This window comes from Aotus nancymaae, unplaced genomic scaffold (assembly GCF_030222135.1).
Source record: "Aotus nancymaae isolate 86718 unplaced genomic scaffold, 86718_ANA_hifiasm-v0.15.2.pri h1tg000065l, whole genome shotgun sequence".
NCBI classification, from domain to species: Eukaryota; Metazoa; Chordata; class Mammalia; order Primates; family Aotidae; genus Aotus; species Aotus nancymaae.
Window position 1 is genome coordinate 573,440 of NW_026988480.1, and position 22,194 is coordinate 595,633.

General features: G+C 47.3%; 1 protein-coding gene across 1 annotated transcript; it reads left to right on the forward strand.

Moving 5' to 3' along the window:
* Positions 1-12,298: 12,298 nt before the first annotated feature.
* LOC135270725 (GTP-binding protein Di-Ras3-like) lies at positions 12,299-13,609 on the forward strand. Its single transcript, XM_064366641.1, has one exon. The coding sequence runs from the start codon at positions 12,894-12,896 to the stop codon at positions 13,206-13,208; it is 315 nt and encodes a 104-aa protein (XP_064222711.1). The 5' UTR covers positions 12,299-12,893; the 3' UTR covers positions 13,209-13,609.
* Positions 13,610-22,194: the final 8,585 nt, after the last annotated feature.

The following is a 22,194-nucleotide window of genomic DNA, read 5'->3' on the forward strand; positions in this document are numbered from 1 at the left end:
CAGTCCAGGCAAATCTCTCCACTCAGGGATGAATGAGTATATCTTTCTTTGCACCCACCGATCACCCCCTGCAGTACAACATGCAGTTTCTGGTGTGTTTCAAGCACAGTGATTCAGCGCACCTTGACACGGGCCTCCCCAAATCTTTGCCCACACAGGTCCACTCCAAACCACATTAACAAGACACAAGGACTCTATCAGGGATTTTGTAGGTGTTCAGTGTGGAGGGTATATGCTGCAAACTCTATGGTATAACTTCACTTAAAAACCCTCCAAATGTTTCTTTTTCCCTGAATCCTCTCCTGGCATCAGCAGCCTTGTTTTCCCTCTAAGAGTCTCTGTGTCTGGGCCTCCCCGGCTGGGCTGCTGCATCCCATGACTTCCCTGCACAATTCCTCTTAGTCTCTTCCATTTGCATCTGCATCCTCATTCGCTGCTGGCCTAACATAGATTGTCTTGGGATTTGACCCTATGCTGGAGGCCACTGTGACTCTCCCATGCCCTCCCTTCTCTCTATAATAATGCATTTGGAATTTTTAGCTGGGTGAACAACCGCCCAGGTAGAATCTGCTTCCCAGTGAGGTGTGGCCGTGTGAGTCACTCCAATGGGACATGAGTGCCATGTGGACACCACCTCCAAGAAGGGCTGTGAAGAGCTGACACACCCCTTCCCAGGCCTTGCCCCCTTTCTCATGGAATACTGTGGTTAGAATCAGGATAGCTCTCTGGAGGCTGTGTACTGAGGCTCTGTGCCTGAGCCTCAAAGAAAAAACAGAGAGAAAGAACATGGGCCCCTGATGGATGATTCAACCTTTTATTTCAACTTAAAAAAATGTTTCCAAGTTTCCTTTGTTGTATTTTTTTCTACATACATGCATTTTTTTTTTTTTTTTTTTGGAGATGGAGTTTCGCTCTTGTTACCCAGGCTGGAGTGCAATGGTGCGATCTCGGCTCACCGCAACCTCCGCCTCCTGGGTTCAGGCAATTCTCCTGCCTCAGCCTCTCAAGTAGCTGGGATTACAGGCATGCGCCACCATGCCCAGCTAATTTTTTGTATTTTTAGTAGAGACGGGGTTTCACCATGTTGACCAGGATGGTCTCAATCTCTTGACCTCGTGATCCACCCACCTCGGCCTCCCAAAGTGCTGGGATTACAGGCGTGAGCCACTGCGCCCAGCCTACATGCATTATTTTTTATCATCAATAAAAAAAATCCCACCATTTGAGGCCTATTTTAAATTTTACTTTATCGACTTCCATTATTTTCTCCTATCACAGAAGATATAAAATGATTTATAATTAGATTTTGAGAATATTTTACAGTTTTGACAATAAGGAGGTTGGAATGCTGGCAGCAGAGGTCCCATTTGGGCCCTTGATTTTCTCTGTCCAGGTCGTTAAGTGTTTAACTGAGCCTTGCATCTACTGGCCCTGCATCCTGCAAGCTATTTGACCCTAGGACCTCCCTTCACTGCAACATGTGAGGAGCAAAGGAGACAAAGTGAAGGGAGTCAAAGGGTGGTGTTGGTAGAGAGAGGAGTCAGTTCCTCCCGTATTCCTGCTTTTTGAGGAGCCAATAAAATGTTTTTGTTTATGGGGAAGGTAGTTACTGGGCCTCCTACTCATTCATGATCAAACCTGGACAAAAAGCTAAAGTGCTGCCTCTGCTTCTCATCCTTGGACGGGGCTCAGAGCCCAAGTCCAGGCTCTTTGACTGCAGGAGTAGGAGCCGGGGTTAGGGGAGAGACTGTGCTATACGCCGGCCTCCACATTACGAGGCCTGCACCACGGGAAATCATCTGGAGGCAGCTGCAGTCACGGCTGTCAGATGGCCAGGCATGCCTCCTGCCACTGCAATCCTCACAGTCCTCTCTCGGAGGGATGTGGAGAGATCGCTTTGCCGGAGCCTTCTCACTTAACCTGAAACTCGGGTCACGGTCTGAAGGAGGCGGCTCTGCGTCACCCTTAATGGTGAAACCAGAGGAAAGAGGCTCTTACTTCTCCAGTTTCTGAAATTCAGAGATGCAAAGTCTCAGCAGACTCAAAATATAATTGAGCTTCCCCCAGGAAAACATCTGCATAGTTCTGGTTCTCTGGCTCTTCTTGATCTTTCTACCCAAGGAGGTCCTAGTCACAGAACCACATATATCTCTTGCTAATCTCTCAAGTTAAATGATAAATATTATTTAATTACAAACCATTGTGATAGTTGTGCAGGGTAAAGAGTTTGTTGTCTGCAGAAGCTCATGACCTAGGGAGAGACAGTCACACGAGTGAACGTAAAGGCAGGAGCTACCACAGATCCCCTAGCAGAGTTCAGTAAGTGTAGCTAGTTTGGTTGAGGGGAGGAGGATGCTTGGGTTTGTGGAAGCTTCATAGAGAAGCGGGGTTTGTGAGCCAACTTTTATGGGATGGATGGCAATAAAGACATCCTAGGCGGCAGAAACAGCTTCTGGAAATAGTGAACCAAGCAGGGATTGGGGTATGAGGTGAGTGAAGGGTGATGACGGTGGTGGACGTCATCACACAAAGCTAGAAATCAGACAGGGGCTTCAAACGCCACAGTGTCTGCAAAGGAGAATTCTGTATACTCTCAGAAAACAAAAGTGACATGTAGGCATCTGTGTGTCAGACGAAAGAGGAAAACGCAAAGACCGTTTAGAAATGGAAGTACCCAAATCCTGCCGGTGAGTGCAAAGGAGACCACAAGGGGAGAACTCGCAGAAGACCTTCCGCACGTGGCCGGCGGGCGCAGCAATGGTGGTGATGGGGACCGGCTGAGAGCCTGCCTCGCTGGGCCAACTCCCTTCCACCAAACAGGGCAGCTGGCATTTTCCTCCCACACTCTTTGACTGCTTTTGATATAATGACAATTCATAGTACTTTTATAGAAAGAGTAGAAATATTCAGTTCTTTTTTTTTTTATTTTACTAAGGTTGACCAAAATTTTATTTCTTATTGATAGTGTAGAAAAGGAATGGTTTTATTTTTGTAAATTTTGCAAAAATATTCATCACGTGAATTTAAGGCCAAGGGCTTGGAAACCACCCATGCCAGTGAGAGCCTTGAAACCTCTGCCTTTACTCCTCTGTATCTTTCCCAGAAACTACTGCAAGGTTGTAACCTGGCAAAAACAAACAGCAAATTTTAAAAAGCTGTGCGATCTAGGAAATAGTAGATCTGAATCAAGAGAGCTCTGAAGAGAAGTTCCCAGAAGACAGTAATGTAGGAGTCTTAGGAAGCATTGAGTTTTCTTCCATGTGGGAAAAGGAGAACTCTTTCCCCAAACACACACTACAGATATTTGAAGATACCAGAAGGCTCAACTACAAATGGCCAATCTATACTTAGGACTCATCAAAAGCTCACACGATGAAAATAAACTACAGTTTTCAGCACAGAACTGCTAAGATGGAAAGGAAACCTGACCCCAGCTGGCTGCCTGCTATCTCTGACAGCTAGGAATCCTAAATTATGAATCAGAGCAGAAAAGGTATTAGTGCAATAATCTGGTAAATATTTTATTTCTTGCTTTGACTTTGATTAATAAATAAACATCAGTGATTATATTTTACGAAGAAATAAATTAGATTTTGGCAAACTTGTGTCTGCCCTCATGAGCTTGACAGTTTTCCAAATACCTATTGACTTTTCTGATGAGATAAGCAGTGGCGTGAACAGATGTGATTTGGGATATCCAATAATGAAACGTGACAATATTTGAAAAAATTCGTAACTCAAGGATTCAGTCTTTTCCAAATGACCAGTGCGTTTTGTTACAAAATTTTGTAACCCTTTATAATATTACGTAGCCTGTTGTTACAAAAATGCTGCTTGAGTAAAAGATCTGTTCAAACTGGAATGGATATGAATGTGACAGAATCAGATGCCTTAATTGACATGGTTTCATGTACCACATTGCAAGGAACCTTTGAGAAACTACTATTTTTGAGTTTTGGTGTAATATTAAAAGGAATATCCATAATCACCCAAAAAAGATAAATCCCCTTCCCTTTTCTGAATTTTCTGCAAATATTTCAACCTTGATAGCATACAACAACAGATTAGAGATATTTGTAAAAACATAAAAATGCCACTTCCCTTACTAAATTTTCTTTGAAAAATCATTATTTTTAAAATAATTTTTTCATTTATGTTAACATATAATTAGTTATTTTATATGAATTAATACATACTTTAAAAGTTTCTTACCTTTAATTTCTACTTCAGCAAGTACTGATAGACTTAAATTACATAACCAAAGCTGTTTGGAGTCTTTAGTAATTTTTTTGAATACATTTTATTTGGTACAATCTGTCATTTAAAAGTTAGGTGTTTTATTCCCACCATCCTCACTTCTATTACTGTTTCACTTACAAATAGCCCTGGAAACCTATAGAAATTCCTCATAGGTGTCCTCCTGTAGACGGACATGGCACTGACATAGCATTGAAACCCCCATCTGGGGTCATGAGGGGAGAAGGCTCATCGTCCCTCCCGGGCCTCAGGGAATTGCAGGGCTGTCATTCTGCAGACACACAGGGGCGTGTGGAGCTATTCTTGATGTGGAGCTTCAACAACAAAGCCCAGCAGAGCACAAAATGCAGAATAATCAAGTAAAACATTAAGTGGCACATTATCGAATCACAGCTTGTAAATAATACTGTTATTGTAATTCTCAGGTTCTCAGAGAACTGTAAGTTCAACAGAGGAAAATGGCTCATGTGACAAAAATGTCCATGTGTTGCCTGCTCTGGTGAGATGAAACAAGTCTTGAAGCCAAGCAACAGGGTTGCTTCAGTTCGTTTGTGCTCACAGGCGGGGAATGTAACTCCAGGAGCGATGGAGTTTTCTTATGGTTGGTTTCTGTGACATTTGCATGCCCTTCCAAGCGATCACAACTAGGATTGTCGTGGCTGCCCTTCACGGGGTCTCCAATATGAGTTGTCCAATTGTGATGATGGGCCCTGTCAACTGCGTGTAGTTCAGTTGGGCAAATAGCTATCTGCTCTAAAACTGAGATTTGTGTGTGTGTGTGTATGGTTTTGAAAAGGTTCATTAAAATCCAGGCTGAACTTGATGGCTCACACTTGTAATCTCAGCATTTCGGGAGGCCAAAGTGGGCAGATCACCCAATGTTGGGAGTTCGAGATCATCCTGGGCAACATGGTGAAGCCCTGTCTCTACTAAAAATACAAAAATTAGCTGGGCGTGGTGGTGCACGCCTGAAATCTCAGCTTCTTGGGAAGTTGAGGCAGGAGAATCACTTGAGCCTGAGAGGCAGAGAGTGCAGTGAGCCGAGATTGTTCCACCATACTCCAGCTAGACAACACAGAGATACTCCAGCTAGACAACACAGAGATACTCCGTCTCAAAATTAAAAGAAAAAAAGACAAAAGAAAAAAGAAGAAAAGTTTCATTAGAATCCAGACTTGCAAAGCGTGTCTACTTATGGCAAAACATACACCATCCATCTCAAACTTCTGCATTTTCATTCAGGAACTTTGCAAAGCACTGCAGTAGTTGATGCTGTAGGGTTAGAACTTTGTGTGATACTGCTCAGCTCAGTTCCTCATCCTACAGATGGTGCGGCCCATCTCTGTTCTGACTCACAGCGGGGCTCTATACTCCTTCCTCTTGGCATTTGGCTGATAGGTAATAGATATTCTTCTTCTTAGGAAAATTCCAGAAGTGACAGCAAAATAACAAAAGCCGATCACAGGCTGAGCCCTCTCTGGTGAACTGCAGGCAGTGATGATGGTTTGCTGAATCACCAAGGCAGTGAGGTATGGAATCTGGACACCAGGACACACGTTCCACGCTCTGCTTGACTGCAGTCTGGAATACCGCCTGAGTTGGAAGCAGCACATGGTTACATTTGAATCACAAATAGCCCACATAGCCTGCACAGACATGGCCACGCAGTGCATGAGAGGTCAAGAGCCTGCATGGATGACTGAGAAGACTTCCGGAGCCCACTCTCTAGGAGACCCCAGTTGATTTTCACATAGCCCACTGCACAGGCAGCCACAGGCCCACCAAACACTGCAGGAGCTTCTGTGCCCCATTATGGGTATAAGAATATTGGGGTGGTGCCTTGTAACCTCACAGGACTTGAACATTGTTCAAAGCTAGGTTAAAACCTGCCGTGGAAAAAGCCCACCGTAGGGATTAGTAACAAAGGCCTCTGGAGAGCAGCTCTCCAAATCTCGGAACCATGGCACACGAACCTTCAGAGTCACCGTTTGTGGCTCTATGCTCGTCTGGCTGTCATCCGGGTTCCCCAAAGTGGTGGACTTTTCCCAAGTGGGTTTCTCCCCTTAACAGCCTAGTGCTTCACTCTTGGGACGTTCCTTTAACCTTGCACGCAGGCTTGGGGACTTCTTTATTTCTTTGCTCAGTTTCACATGGAAAAACAGGCTTTTTTGGGTATCGATAGAAAAAGTGAGAAAATGAAGGCTGTAGAGGCAGAGACTCTGGCCATGATGATGAGGTAAAAGGATGACCCATTCTCCAGGGATGCCAAGTGTCGGTCTTCACGGGGGCCGCTGTGTTGGCTACTAGCGTGACACTGCTACGGTGGCCTCTCCCTGGCAGTGCTCAGGGCTGACGGTGCTGCATGGGTCGATACAGTAGGCCATCTGGGAGGTGGTGAGTATCCTGGAGGAGAAGTCGACAGCCTGTGTAGTCTTCACCCCTTGTCCCAACAGGAGCAGCAGCCGGGTAATAATAATGATGATGAAGGAGAGCTCTGGTGAGAGGGTGATGGGCTCGTGGTGACTCGAGAGGACGGACACCGGGAGCAGAGTGTGTCCAAGCGGGAAGGACCTTCTCTGTGATCTCTGTGCCGCTCAGGTTTTCACTTGGTCCAGATAAATATGGGATAAGGAACGATTCTGGGGGTCTCGTCATGGAGAACAGTCTGAGTAAGCAGAGGAGCATAGCGGATAATTGAGGAATTGCTTGGTGAAGTTCTGAAACCATCCCCAGCTGTTTCTTCCGTGCCCTGAGTTTCTTTCTTTCTGGGATCAGGCCTGCCTTTCTGCCTTCAGATCCCATTTCTGCTCCTTCCGGCTACTGGCTGCTGCAAATCCCAGGCACAGCGCCCTTTCCTCTTGCTGGAATCTCTCATCCTCCTTTATGTAATAATTTTAAAAAATGAACAAGGATCTTGAGATCAAAACGTTTAAGAATTGCTGCATTTGGACAAGTGTGCTTGGAGGAAGCATTTGTGTTCTTCTTGCCAGATTCTTCAAAAACATTAATTTGTTAATAAATTGGTACTCTCCAAGGGGTGGGAATTGTTAAATCAAAGTCAATTTGGCCTGAGGCTGCCTCTGTATCTTGAGTTCCTAGTGAACTACAGGTTTTCCAAAATTTTAGTGTTCATTAAAAAGCTTGAATCTTCTCATTGGCAACTAGAGTTATTTTCCTTAAAGCAACAGGCCCAGTTTGTTTATTTCTGAGCACATGTCTGCCTAATACCCAAGTGTAACTAACATATTTGTCCGTCATTCGCTCTTTAAGTGGAATTGGTGTTCCGTGAAAAAACTGGCTAGCTTCGCTTGTAAATCAAATTTAGCACAAGCACTTTTCCTTGGGACGACTGTCACAGTTCAGCATTCAGCAGAAGTACTTTATGCATGCTGTTCTCCAAAGACGACATGCAGATGACCGAGGAGTACACGAAAAGGTGCTCAGCCTCACTGGCCACCAGGGAAATGCAGATCAAAACCACTAGGAGCTGTCACCTGACACTTATTAGGATGTCTGGTATTGAAAAAACAGAAACCACAAAGGTAAATGGTGCAAGGATGCAGCACAAGAGAACTTCTTTACTTTTTTGGTGGAAATACATTTGGTACTGCCATTGTGGAGACATTATGGGAGGATCCCCAAATACTAAAAATAGAACTGCCACGTGATCCAGCAATCCCACTACTATACACCCAAAGGAAATGGAATCAGTGTATCCAGAGACACCTGCACTCCCATGGTCACTGCAGCACTGCTTACAACAGCAAAGATATGGCATCAACCTGTGCCCACCGACGGCTGAGTGGAAAAGGAAAGCGTGGTGCGCATACACGAGGGAATGTGACTCATCCTTCCAGAAGGAAAAAATCCTATCTTTTGTGACAACACAGATGAGCCTGGAGCACATTATATTAAGTGAAATAAGCCAGGCACAGAAAGATAAATTCCATATGATTTCACAGGCAGAGGCTGAAGCGGTCAAACTCATAGAAGCAGAGAGTAGAATGGTGGTTACTGGGGCTGGGTGAGGGTGAGATGGTCAAGGGCACACTGTTTCTGCTGTGCTGGCTGAATACATTCTGGAGACCAAATTTACAGCAAGGTGCACGTGTCAGCTCAGCTCTGTACTGAGTGCTTAAAATTCACTGTGAGGGTAGATCTTACATTAAGTGCTCTTGTCACAAAGAACTCCCCAACAAAATAGTAATAATAATAGCAAAGGGGTGAGAGGAACTTGGGGAGGGGATGGACGTGTTTGTGGCCTTGATGGAGGTGATGGTTTCTAGGCTCCACAGGTGTTCCCAGACTCGTCGGGATGTACACGTGGAATATACACAGCTTTCTACAAGTCCTCCATAAAATGGTTTAAAACACAACGATGAATTTAATAATCGTTGACATTTTGTCAAGAACATTCTTCAGTGAACTGACCCTCTTTATCATTGTTGTTGCTATCTGATTGTTGACCAAGTTTGTGCGTGGTGAAGAGTGCACCAGAACAGCAGGCACTGAGGCCCGACTTCTGCGGAGGCGCTGGCGGCCTGCCCGTTAGGGTGAGGGTCAACATGCGACCCTTCCATCCTTTATTCCGTAATTATTAGTTGCCATTCAACTTGAAGGAAGTGCTTTCGCTTTCATTTATTTGTCACTATGGACTCATGAATCCTGTCTACCTACTGGATTATATAATCTTTTGCCATCATAATTTATTTGACTCTTCAGATTGTTACGGATTTGGCCAAAAGTCCCGTGGAGCGTGCCCTTGTCTCCTGCTTTCTGCCCATGTTTCTGCCTCTGGCTACCAACAGGCCTCCTGTGCCTGTCACCAGCTGGCTCCTGCCCGGGCGTCAGGCTCTGAAGTCGCAAGGCTACACGGTGGCTGGGCCTGCCACAAGCCCTCCCTGCACCCAGCCTGGAAAAGCCGAGTCATGAGGGAAGAGACCCTGCTCCTTCACTCGGCGTCTTCCCTACCTTCAGTTTCATTTGGTCTCCGACTGGAATGGGATGAGTTTGTAACACGGTGCAATATTTTCATTTCAGGAGATTCAACAATATTTACATTATTATATGATGTTTGGCCCATGTACTACTGAAAAGTTCTTTCAAAAGTCATTTCCACAGACTCAACAAAAGATGGAGATGTATTTCTAGAAGACACCCCCTGGGCAGGACCCTCAGGGTCACTCCTAAAGTCTCCTTGGCGCTGACATTGGCTGGGGCATTGATAATATATTGTCTGCTATAGCTGACAAGCCAGAAGGGCAGTCTCTGTCTTCAGGGTGTCCAAGTTGTAAGCTGGACCAGATATATTAGATACACATGGAGAGGAAAACACTGGATTCGTGCATTTTTTTCTGATTTTGCACTTTTTGTTTGTTCGGTTTTTTTTGTTATTTACTCCTGAATGGGCAAGGATAAAGAAGTAATGAGAACAGGGAGGGGAGAGCTCTGTTGACCAGCACTCACTGGGACCAGGCCTCATGCTGGCCGCGCCACGCTCTCCCTCGCTCACTGTTCACTGTGAACCTGCAAGGTGTGTACCCGTGACCCCTCCTTACAACCGCTTAGGGCTAACCCCCTGCTTTTACAGCTTTTCCTATCACAAATAAGAACCTACATAGCAATGTCTAAAATTTGCATCTGCGACTGCTCCTGGGACTCACAGTGGCGGGGGTGCCATGCCCGGTGGGGTTGGCTGGCATCAGGCAACCTCTCCCTGTGATAGGAGCATGACAGGCTGAACGTGAGGCAGGAAACCTCTGCTTTCAAGGAGGTGTGATCGGATGCAGTGACTCCATGTGCCTCTGAACCACGTGTCATTTCAGCGGAGGCACGCCTCTCTTCTGCATCCTCAAGGACAGATGCAAGAGACATCCCAGGTGGTCAGTGGGAACAAAGGACGGGGCAGTGACTTTCGGTGGGGAAACAGCTGCTGTAACACCAGTGACTGGGGAGGTGCAAGTGGCAGCCCTGTGATGACGCAGCCAGCAGTGTCTCCCACACATCTGTGGTCTGCCACGACGGTCATTGGCGGCATCGTCTTCATTTCGTACGTGAGGAAACCACAGTGCAGCAGGGAAGTCGATTGTCTGTGATCGCAAGGCTACCTCGAATTGAGTCAGGATTCCAGCCCATGTGTGCCCAAGGCCGGTGCTCTCACTGGACCACGCCGGTGATTATTTTTTTAAAAGAGAGAAAAACTGAAAAGAAGAGGTGGAAGGAGAAAGGCCTGAGCAGGTGTGGCGGGGAGGACGAAGAGGAGGGATCAGGAAAACACGAAACCGAGGGGATCTGGGTGACCGGTAAAAAATTGCAATAAGTCCTGTCTCTCTTCTTCGCCTTTGTGGGTGAAGAAAAGGATCTTCCTTGTCCACGAATACAGGTGTACTGCTGTAAAAGCCTTCGGCACGTGTCTCCGCCTGGCATTTCATGATTTGCCCTGTTTCAGGCTCGCAGCAGGAGGGCTGAGCAGATAGATTGATCTGTTGACGGTGGCTTCTCAATTCCTCACAGCACGAGCACAAGCCGGGCAGCCGTCCAGTCAGACTGAACACCTGCGGCCCCTCACTGCCCCCCGCATCTCCAAGGACAGAGCCACCTGGCTCTCCTGTCACCTTGCTGAGACACTTCTGACCCCAGAAAATCTGCTAATAAAGCTCAGCCTTCTTCCAGAATCTCAGCTGGAACCCTAGGTGGCTGGTCTAGCACCACCCTGGAAGCCAGTGGCTTAGTGCCGTCCTGGGAAGGCACTTGGCCCGACATCCACCTCTTCCCTGCTGCTGTATGGAGCAACTGACTCCAGCCTAGAAAACACTCCATTTTATATTTCACAAACACTCTGTCAACAAGATGTTTTATTTAAATCAACAAATAAAAAAATAAACAAGAAAACAGAAACATGAATGCACAAATTTAAAAATAAAGACAGCCTGCAACCAGATAAGGACACAAACGAACACTAAGCCTTTGGCAGCTCCAAATGGTCATCTTCACTGACACTGTCTTGCAGCCACTCGTGGTGAGAACTTGGCATCTACTGCTGAAGGCTCTGCCACCTCTAAGACTCTTCCTTCCAAGACTGACGGAGCACTTGGCCCAGAACGGGACTCTTTTTCTCCTGGACTGGTTCCTTAACCCTTTTTCCGATCTCATTTTCCTCTTGCTGTTAAATATTACTTTGTTTTTAGCGGAATATTGAAACTGTGACATTTATAGATTTGTGAAACATACTATTATGTGTGGTTTGCAATATTGACCGACTTGCGGAGTGGCTTGGGCCTGTGTGCCCGTGGCTCTGACTGCTGAGTGAACGAGATGTACTAAGGAGAATACCTCCTTGGGAACTCCATGGAGCTCCTGGCTTTGGTGACTGAAATAGCATCAGCTAAAGTCTGACATTGCGGAAAGACACAAACGTGCGTGGACCTGGTTATTTCTGACCCTGCACTGCTCATGACGCCTGCCTTCCCCTCCTTGACCATGTGGACTGAGGGAGAAGGAAGGGAGGGAAGACGGAAGCAGCCACCACATTTTGCTTTCCTCCCTTCTGGCCCCCTGTTCTGCTGTCATAACACGGTTATCGCCTTTCACCAGACTGAGTTGTCCAATGAGGCGGATACAATTTTTTTTGGTTCCCCAAATTGAAATCCAAACAGCTGTATGTCTTTTCAACGTGTCCTTCTTTCTCACTTATAAAAGAGAGTCACATTTTACATAATCCTGTGCATGGCACTGGGGGACCCTTATGGTTTATGGTTTTTATTTTTATTTTTATTTTTTTTATTTTTTTGAGATGGAGTTTCGCTCTTGTTACCCAGGCTGGAGTGCAATGGCGTGATCTCGGCTCACCGCAACCTCCGCCTCCTGGGTTCAGGCAATTCTCCTGCCTCAGCCTCCTGAGTAGCTGGGACTACAGGCACGCGCCACCATGCCCAGCTAATTTTTTGTATTAGTAGAGACGGGGTTTCATCATGTTGACCAGGATGGTCTCGATCTCTTGACCTTGTGATCCACCCGCCTCGGCCTCCCAAAGTGCTGGGATTACAGGCTTGAGCCACCGCGCCCGGCCCGGTTTATGGTTTTTCTAATGTTTGGGAACAGGTGAGAGCATTGTGGGCATTCTATAAAATATTTACCTTGAATTGCTGAGAAAATAGCTGTGCCTGCCTATTAAAAAGTCCAATTTCCTGAACCATGGACTAAGGAAAGAGAAAATGCCCAAGAATGTGTGTGGCCCAGGAGCTGGTGAGAAAGTCCACAGTTTAATCATTCCTCCCCAACTTGTAACGCAGCCCTGAACTTCTGGACTCAAGAGTTGGAGATGTCAAGAGGACCTCGGGCCGCTCTGCGTTGGGTCAGTCCCACAGGGCTGTTTTCCCACCACGCATGGTGCAAGCTGAATCTATGCCTGTTACCCACACTTCCTGCGCCCCCGCACCCCGCTCCTGTGATCACGTCGGAATTTAAAGCCGCGGAGCAGAGAGTGCTTGGAGTGTCCAACTGGTTGCCGCGGCTATCTCTGCGAGCAGCGCGTTTGTCTTCAATGCTGCTTAGTTCGTGCCTCCGAGAAAGGAGTCTCCTGCTGCCAGCTAAGTGTGAGAGAACTTGTGCGCGCAACTCCCCTCCGAATCCCAACGATGGGTAACGTTAGCTTTGGCTCCAAGGAACAACAGCAGCTGCTGGAGAGGTTGCGGCTCCTGCCCGCTATGCTCATCCTCTGCGCCTTCAAGCCCCACAGAAATATCAGCGATTACCGCGTCGTGGTAGTCAGCACCGCTGGTGTGGGGAAAAGCACGCCGCTGCAGATGCGGGCGACCGGCAACTTCCGTCATGAGTACCTGCCAATCATTGAAAATGCTTACTGCCAGTTGCTGGGCTGCAGCCATGGTGCGCTTTCCCTGCACATCACCGACAGCAAGAGTGGCGACCACAACCCCAACCGCGCTCTGTAGCGCCACGTTATAGCCCGGGGCCACGCCTTCGTCCTGGTCTACTCAGTCACCAAGAAGGAAACCCTGGAAGAGCTGAAGGCCTTCTATGAGCTGATCTGCAAAATCAAAGGTAACAACCTGCATAAGTTCCCTATCGTGCTGATGGGAAATAAAAGTGATGACACCCACCGGGAGGTGACCCTGAGTGATGGTGCCGCCTGTGCGCTGGAGTGGAATTGCGCCTTCATGGAGATCTCGGCCAAGGCAGATGTGAGTGTGCAGGAGCTGTTGTTCCACATGCTGCTGGATTACCAGAACCAGCCCGACCCCGACCTCCAGGAGCCCCAGAAGAAGTCCCAGACGCCCAAGACCATTGAGAAGATGCTTGACAAGTGCATAATCATGTAAGCCCTGGGCCTTAAGAGCCAGCTCTTCCTACCCTGTAGTGTGTAGAAAACGTGGATAGGCCAGGCGCGGTGGCTCACGGCAGTAATCCCAGCACTTTGGGAGGCCGAGGCGGGTGGATAATGAGGTCAAGAGATCGAGACCATCCTGGTCAACATGGTGAAACCCCGTCTCTACTAAAAATACAAAAAATTAGCAGGGTATGGTGGCGTGTGCCTGTAATCCCAGCTACTCAGGAGGCTGAGGCAGGAGAATTGCCTGAACCCAGGAGGCGGAGGTTGCGGTGAGCCGAGATCGCGCCATTGCACTCCAGCCTGGGTAACAAGAGCGAAACTCCGTCTCAAAAAAAAGAAAAGAAAATGTGGACTAAATTTCACTGTGTTACCTGTACATGGTTGATTTTGTGCTGTTGTTTAGACCGTAACAATCATATTGTCAATAAATGTACCTTGTATGTTGATAACTTTACCTTTTCCCAGGCCAGATAATTCAAATTGTTAAAACATTGGCATTTGAAGAGGAGAACAAAAAGGAACATGATGCATTCAAAGTAAGGCCTTTAATAATAAATTTAATAAGAGAAAATGTTTTGAAAAGAGCAAAATGTCAAAATGAATAGAAAGAGAAATTGGTAGGTGTCCTTTTGGTAACCCTATTATTGTGTATCACTTTAAAACATTCCACATCCTGTAAGTGTTTAATCGTATCTTTTAATTGTGTAATTAAGAAATGTGTTTTTACAACAAAAGCTTTTGTTAAAGTGCTTCGAAACATACATGCTAAACAAACAAACAAAAAAATGAATATGCTATAGCTGATCATTAGGGGTGTGGGAGCAGAGAAAACTGTGAGAGTGGAACTCTCTCACTAAAGATGTTAGTAGTTTCCCATGTCATTTAAAAATGTTTGAGTATTCTGCTAGCAGTTTTTAAAAGTGTAACAGCTTCTTGACTTAATAAAGCTTGTCCTGCATGCAAAAAAAAAAAAAGAAAAAAAGTCCAATTTCCTTCTAGATGAGTTATTTACACATTATTAAGCTCATTTCCACGGAATCATTGCAGATATTTCTACGTAAGGAAGCCACCCCAACTGTCTGGTCTTTATTTCACGTAGGCGTGTAAAAATCACGCCAGTGGCAAATTGGAGGCTCACAGTGTCTGGAAGTGCTGCATCTTAAAGACAGTAGTAACTTTCTTGTTTACTAGTCTCAAACTCCTGACCTCGTGATCCACCCGCCTCAGCCTCCCAAAGAATATTAACTTTCTTAATAACACGTGTAGTGTATTAGTCACACAAATAGAAAAAATTAGCGCGGGCCTGTAATCCCAGCTACCTGGGTGACAGGGCAGGAGAATTGCTTGAACCTGGGAGGTGGAGGTTGCAGTGAGCCGAGATTGCGCCACTGCACTCCAGCCTGGGCAGCAGAGTGAGACTCCGTCTCAAAAAAAAAAAGTTACTATTGTCTTTAAGATGCAGTTTCCTCATCTGTGAAATGGAATATTTGTATATTCCATATGTTATATAATATTACCACCTGGCTAACCTTGGCATTTGAAGGATTCGAAGCCTGAGTCCAGCACAGAGAAGGGACTTGAGGAATACCCCAGACGTGGAGGAAGGCAGCATCTGGATACGAACTTCTTTTCCTATATATGCATTTACATGTCTCTGAATAGGTATCTGTGTGTGTTCCTTTTATTATAGACAGGTTGTCTGATCTCAGTGCATTAGAGTGGGGTAGCCTTAGGGACCTGCCACCCTGTGGCAGCTTCGAGATATTCGGACTCTCCAGATTCTGTGCGCACCCCTCACTGTACTGGGGATGTAGGATTTGCCTAAAGTCCTACTCATTAGTGAGGAGCAGAGCCCGCATGAGTTCCTCAGATCAGGAGGAGGGGTGAGCTCCTGTCCTGTGAGATGAGGCCATCGTCAATCCTGGGACAGGTGCAGACGATTGCTTTCACCTTCTAACTTTAGAATCTGGAGAGTCCGCATAGCTTGAAGCTGCCTCAGAGAGTCTTTGTTACTGCAAAATGCATGTGGGCAGGCTGGACCAGGCAGTGGATCTTGTTGTTTGTTGGGAAGAAAGGAAAATTGAAGTTCCCGTCACCTGCCAATTAGTCTTGGTCTACCTCCAACCCAAACCTCGGCTCAGTGAAGCAGATTAATAAAGTGATGGGGCATCTCTGGCTGCTGCGAGCACCATGAATATGCATGCAGTGCAGGCCACCGGCTGGAACGCTTCTCCCACCCTGGAATTCGCCAGTCACGTTTCTACTCTCTGGGTTTCTTTCTAAGTTGAAAGATTCTGGAATTGTGGAGCTGGAAGGGACGTTAGTGAAGACCATCTGGTCCAGTGTCCTCATTTTACAGATGAGCTAACTGAGGCCAGAGGGGAAGGGCCGCTCCAGGGCACACTGCACATGGCTCACAAACCTAGGACCAGGCCAGATCTCGCAGCTCTTGTTCCAGAGGATGCTCAGTGCCTCCAGTGCTTAAGGCACTCATTTTCTCGCTGAATTTTGTTTATTGAGACCATATGGAAAGCGATTTGAGGCTGAAGTTACATTCATTCAGGACCAAGAGAAAGGCAATTGACCACAAGATCCTTCTGCGTTGGGCCCCTGAGCCAATTGTGGGGTCACCCTCTTTCCCAGCAGTACAGACCATGTTGATATGATGATATCACTTTAGAGCTAACGAAATGCACTCCTGAGAAATAACATGACCGTTTCTGTTTTCTGCAGAGCGATTCCAAATGGGAGAAGCAATAACATTGTTTATGACCTATTAAAATCGCTCCCATGTCACCAAGCAGCCTTCACAGCTGTGGCAGTCCTCACTTCCCTCATGGGGGAACTACCTTAATGTTGGAGAAAACTACTGAGTGAGACCTGACACTGTGCACGCGATGATGTGAGCCATCTGCAAAATTCACCGTGGAGGACAGAATACCGTTAACTAAAGCAGGGGGAAGGGGGCCTGTAATTCCCATCATCTTTTGTTTGAATGCAAAAGAAACTACAGCCCAGAAAATGCATTCATTATACTTTGACAAAACATGGGTAATCTTACCAGCATAGAGTCCAGTGGAGTAAGATGACCACCCAAACTAAAACAATAAAAATCAAACAAAATGAAACGGCATGTTGTTTAGAAATGCGTTCATTTGTGATAAAACTGTTTTGAAAAAGCAAGAACGTGATAGACACCCAATTTGGGATAGTGGTCATGTTTACAGGGCTGTAGGGGGTATGCCGTACAGAAGAGGCACAGAGAAGTGGTGCTGTTTGTAAACTGGGGAGTGAGTTAACAAAGTGGGAAAGAAGGAAGATACCAAACCAATTTCCAGACAGAACTTCTGACTTTGTAACAGCCTTGCAGTCTTTATTAAGCACATGCGTTATACCAATGATTCCAGATAATTTACTAGCAAGAGGGTACTCAATTCTGTCTTGTTTGGGAATGAAAACTCCAAAATAAATGAGGCTCTGTGTTGCGGTGCCTCGTTTCCTGCTCTGCAGCGAATGATCACTGTGACTGTTCACTGTTCTGTACTAGTAGGGGGAGGAGCCAGAGAGTCTGAGGGAGAGAGGGGAAACTGAGCAAGCTGGGGGGGTCTAAGGAGTCTTTTTTTTTTTTTTGAGACAGAGTCTTGTTCTGTCCCCAGGTGCCAGGCTGGAGTGCAGTGGCACAATCTCGGCTCATTGCAACCTCTGCCTCCTGGATTCAAGCAATTCTCCTGCCTCGGCCTCCCAAGTAGTTGGGACTGCAGGCGCACGCCACCACGCCCAGATAATTTTTCTATTTTTAGTAGAGACGGGGTTTCACCATGTTGGCCAGGATGGTCTCGATCTCTTGACCTCGTGATCCGCCCACCTCGGCCTCCCAAAGTGCTGGGATTACAGGTGTGAGCCACCGTACCCGGCCCTAGTCTAAGGAGTCTTAAGGAAGAGCTCCGGGTAGCAGCATGAACACACCAGGTGCTTGGCGTCCCTCCTGGTTGTAAGATGGCTGCTACACTTCCAGGCAAATGTTAGAATTCTAGGTGGGAAGAAGGGCCGGGGAAGGAGTGAAGGGGTTCCAGGTCCTGGCTGTGGGGCCTGAAGCATGAGTATCTGCAGGGCTCTCAGGCCATCCACACCCCGGGCTGCCCCAGTGACTGCAGCGCTCCCACATGAGTGGAGGCAGGTATGCACAAATGAGCCAGACTACGCAAGTCTGGTACAATGGAGAAAAATCAAACCCAAATCAGGAGTCTGGGACGGGGTCACGGAGAGTCAAGAGGGGAGGGTATTCTTGCCCACCTTCCTGCTAGAGCCACCTCAGGGCTGAATCCCCTGGCACAGAGCCCTGCAGGAGTGGAGGTTCTGATGACTGAAGCGGGGTGAGGAGGCCTGAGGACTGCGTTACCCACACTTCCCAGGCCCTCCCGCTGCAGCCCGCTGCCTCAGTGCAGGTCAGCTGCAATCGCCATCTGGTCACTTCCAGCAAGGGCAGAGCTCACTCCTGTGGGCTTGGGGTCTAGAATCAGCCTTCCTGCCCTGATCTCTTTCCCAGCCCTCCTGGGCGCACATGGGAGCAATGGGGAGCCCTTCTGTGTCTACACAGTCCCAGCTTTCCCCTGAAATGCTGTTACAGTGAAACAGCCAAAGAACACAACTAGCTCCATTGTTAAGGGGTCTTTACCCATTCCTGCACATAGGGGAGGATAATTTCAGAGCACAGAGAAAATATACAAAACAGCAGTCGTGTAGTTTTTAAAACTAGCTTGGGGTCTAAAGGAGAAGTATGTAAACAACTATGTTTTGTGAAAGATTTCCAGGAGCACGGCGATCTGAGCAAGGACGCAGCCGTTCTCCACCTTCTCGGACCCCTGCTCTCTCCCAGATGTCTGGGGTCCTCCATTACCTCTTGATCACAACCCCCTTCCTCTGTCCCCTGCCCGTGACATAAAGGAGCCTAAAGTTGGTAAGGACTTGAGGTGCTGCTTTAGGATGCTCACTGGCCATCTTCTTGGCTTGCTGGCCCTCGTTCCTCCCGCCAGTTCTCTCGTGTGCTTGGATTCCAGCTGTGAGCAGCGGACCCTGGGTTTGGTTACCTCTGCCTGCACTGCCCCGTGCCTGTGAGTTTCCTCCTGAGGCTGCCCTCTAGGCCTGCTCCTCACCCTCCTGCTCTGGTCTCCCAGGGCCTCCCCTATGGGTTGGACTCTGCTCTCTGGGCCCCCATCGGCCCTCTGGGGCTCTGCTCCACATCGGGTAGAGAGTGCAGTAGAACTGTGGGCGTTCACACCCCTGGCATCCCCAGCAGCCTGGCAATGCACCCTGGCCCACTGCCCACACTCATGCCCAGCCTCAGTTTCCCACATTTCTAGGGTGGGGCCCCAACCTCCACCTTAGCTAGTATGTCCACTGAGGTGGCCCTGTTCTCCCTTGGGCTTCTCCCATGTGTGCCCTGAGTACAGTCTGCCCAACCTCATTTCTTCCCTCTTATTGTCTGCTAACAGTGCCCCAGGTATTAGGGTCGTTGGCAAGGGTGACCCCCTCATCTCAGGTTGGGTGAACATGGCTGCCCTATGAAACTTGGACAGCTCTCACTACCTGGGTCCAGTGACCTGGCAGATGACACACAACCAGGTGTCTAGGTTTCCTGATGCAAAGGGGCTGGGTTCACTCGCCATTCCTCTCTCCCTGTCCCTCATCTTCCCGCCTGGAATTCTAACTCGTCAGCTGAGGGGCAGTACCCACTTTGCGAATGGTACAATGATGAAAGCTGGCACAGCTAGGGCAGTGTCTCCCCGATGCTGAGCCCCTGCGTCCGCCCTGGGCTGTCTCCCTCGGGCCTTATTCTAAGTAAGGAAATTAACCCCTTTTTGTTTAAAGCCTGAACCTTTTGGAATCACATCGTTCTCCGCGGTTTGTGCCAGATTCATTCCTAAGTGACCTTCTCCCTGCCTTGTTGACCTGGACTTAAGCACAGTGTTCCTCGAGGTGCAGTCCAGGAGAATGTGTCAGATGCTCAGGAGAGAGAGACAAGGACAGGGAAACGTTCTCTCCTGTGGGAAAAGCGCAGTACTTGAGGCCTGCCCAGGCTCTAGAGAAGTGGGGAGTCCTAAGGGGATGCCCAGGCCCGTGGTGGGTGAGGGAGCTGGCCTTGGAAGAGGGGGGGCCTGGTGGTGGGCGGATTCTTCCAACAGGGTTGTGGCAATTCTCTGGGAAAGACTGTGCAGGCTGTGACCAAGCCCGCTAAGATTTTCCAGACCCTTGCAGCCACCTGCTGCTGCTGGTTCCAGTAGGGACACATAGTTCTGCCCGGAAGCACCAAAGAAGCATCTTTTAGAGCTGTCCAGGGATTGCACACATCTCCTACCCGTCAAGACCACGTGGCTCCTCGGTTTCCAGGCACCATGGGTGGCGGGAGGCGTTTCTTCACCAGAGCTGGAAAGTCAGGGCCTGCACTGTGAGAGCGGTGGGGGCACTGGGAATGCTTCCATCCACCTTTCACCATGCGCTGAGACGGGGAGCAATAGGCGATTGTGAGGGCGGGCGTGAGCAGATGGTGATGGGGACAGCAGGCCTGGTGGACTGGGACTTGGGTCTGGAAATGCCAAATGAGGATTGGGCCTGGAACGAGAGAAGAAGTCACATCGGGGGCAGCCAGAGGCCATCTTCTGTTAGAGTCGTGAAGTAGAAAATGAAAGTGCTCTGGCGCTAACAAGGATGTGGGAGGATGTTTATTTCTATGGGGAGGAGGAAGGCCTGCTAAAGCAAGATGTACAAAGCATCACATATATCAAAAAGTAAAGTTGAGGTAGAAGATTTAACATTACATTTCACCAAAGATAATATTTACAATGTACAATCCATGTGATAAGAAAATTAAAAATGAAAATCCAGAATAAATAATGAATTTAAAAGTCAATAAAAAGACAAGAACAGGCTGGACACAGTGGCTCAGAACTGTAATCCTAGCACTTTGGGAGATTGAGGTGGGAGGATTGCTTGAGCTCAGGAGTTCGAGACCAGCCTGGGCAACATAGGGAGACCTTGTCTTTGCAAAAACTACAAAAATTAGCTGGGCATGGTACTAACTGCGTGTAGTCCCAGATGGAGGAAAATTTACTCAGCACATGGAAAACAGAACAAATCACAGGTCACACTCTAATTTTGACAAAACAGAATTTAAACTGACAAAGGTCAAAAAAGACAAAGAAGGGCATTACATGATGGTAAAGGGTGCAATTCAACAAGAAGAGCTAACCTAAATATATACGCACCCAATACAGGAGTACCGAGATTCAGAAAGCAAGTTCTTAGACCTTCAAAGAGACTTAGACTCCCACAATAACAATGGGAGAGTTTAACACCCCACTGACAATATTAGACAGATCATCGAGACAGAAAATAACAAAGATATTCAGGACCTGAACTCAGCTCTGGATCAAGTGGACCTGATAGATAGCTACAGAACCTACCCCACAAAACAACAGAGAATGCATTCTTCATATCACCACATGGCACTTACTGTAAAATAGACCACATAACTGGAAGTAGAACACTCCTCACCAGAATGTAAAAGAACTGAAATCCTAACAAACAGCCCATATGCAAGAAAGGGAGGTGCGGCAGGGAAACTTGCCCTCTAGCCGACTCTACCAGGAGTACAAAAAAATTGGTTTAAGATGCATGTCCTTTTCCCCTTAGAGTGATTTTTAAAAAATACTTGATTTTTAGAGTGGTTTTAGGTTCATAGCCAAATTGAGCAGAAGGCACAGAGATTTTCCATATAGTCCTTATCCCCCTATATGCAAAGCCTCCCCGTTATCAATATCCTGCCCCAGATGCTCATTGGTTATAATATACGGACCTATCACGATCTCCCGAAGTCCATGGTTCACGTGAGGCTCTCTCTGGGTGTTGTACACTCTGTGGGTTTGGACAAATGTATCCACCATTATAGGCTCATACAGAGTAATTTCCTGCCCTGAAAATCCCCCGCGTTCAGCTGATTCATCTGTCCCTCCCCACTGGCTCCCTGAAAACATGCAACTTCTTAGTGCCTCCAGGTTCACCTTTTCCAGGACGTCATCAAGGAGATCTTCATATTTTTCTACACACGGAAGTATGCTGCTTTATCTTCTGTGTTATGTTCTGCACTTTTTCTAATGAAGAATGTTGCCTTAGAGCCCATGCTGAGTTTTTGATTTTTTCTTTAACATGGAAAGAGTCAGCCTTTCCTCCCACTTTGTTTTCTTCTCTGGTTGTTTTTTTCTTTAAAAACTAAAAAACATCAAATGGCCTTCTTGTCAATCTTCTTTTTTATGCCTTTGGAGTTTTGCGTTACGCATTAGGATCACATCCGGTTCCTGAGATTCAAAAATATTGACATACATTTTACCCAATATGTTGACGGTTTACCAGGTTGCAGGAGCTCAGCCTGGTGGTCACCAGTTGCCAGAATTCTCCTTTGTCAGATGAGGGTGAGGGTAACCCTGCCCACGGGCTCCTCACCAACTTTCATGTGTGTATGTGCGCACGCACGCGTGTGCATGCACGTGCGCGTGCAAGGGCACGCATGTCTGTGTGTGTAAAGCTTTGTTTTG

Bases quoted from the DNA above. Each gene is read 5' to 3' on its own strand.
- LOC135270725 (XM_064366641.1), top strand. From the start codon at position 12,894: ATGGGTAACGTTAGCTTTGGCTCCAAGGAACAACAGCAGCTGCTGGAG.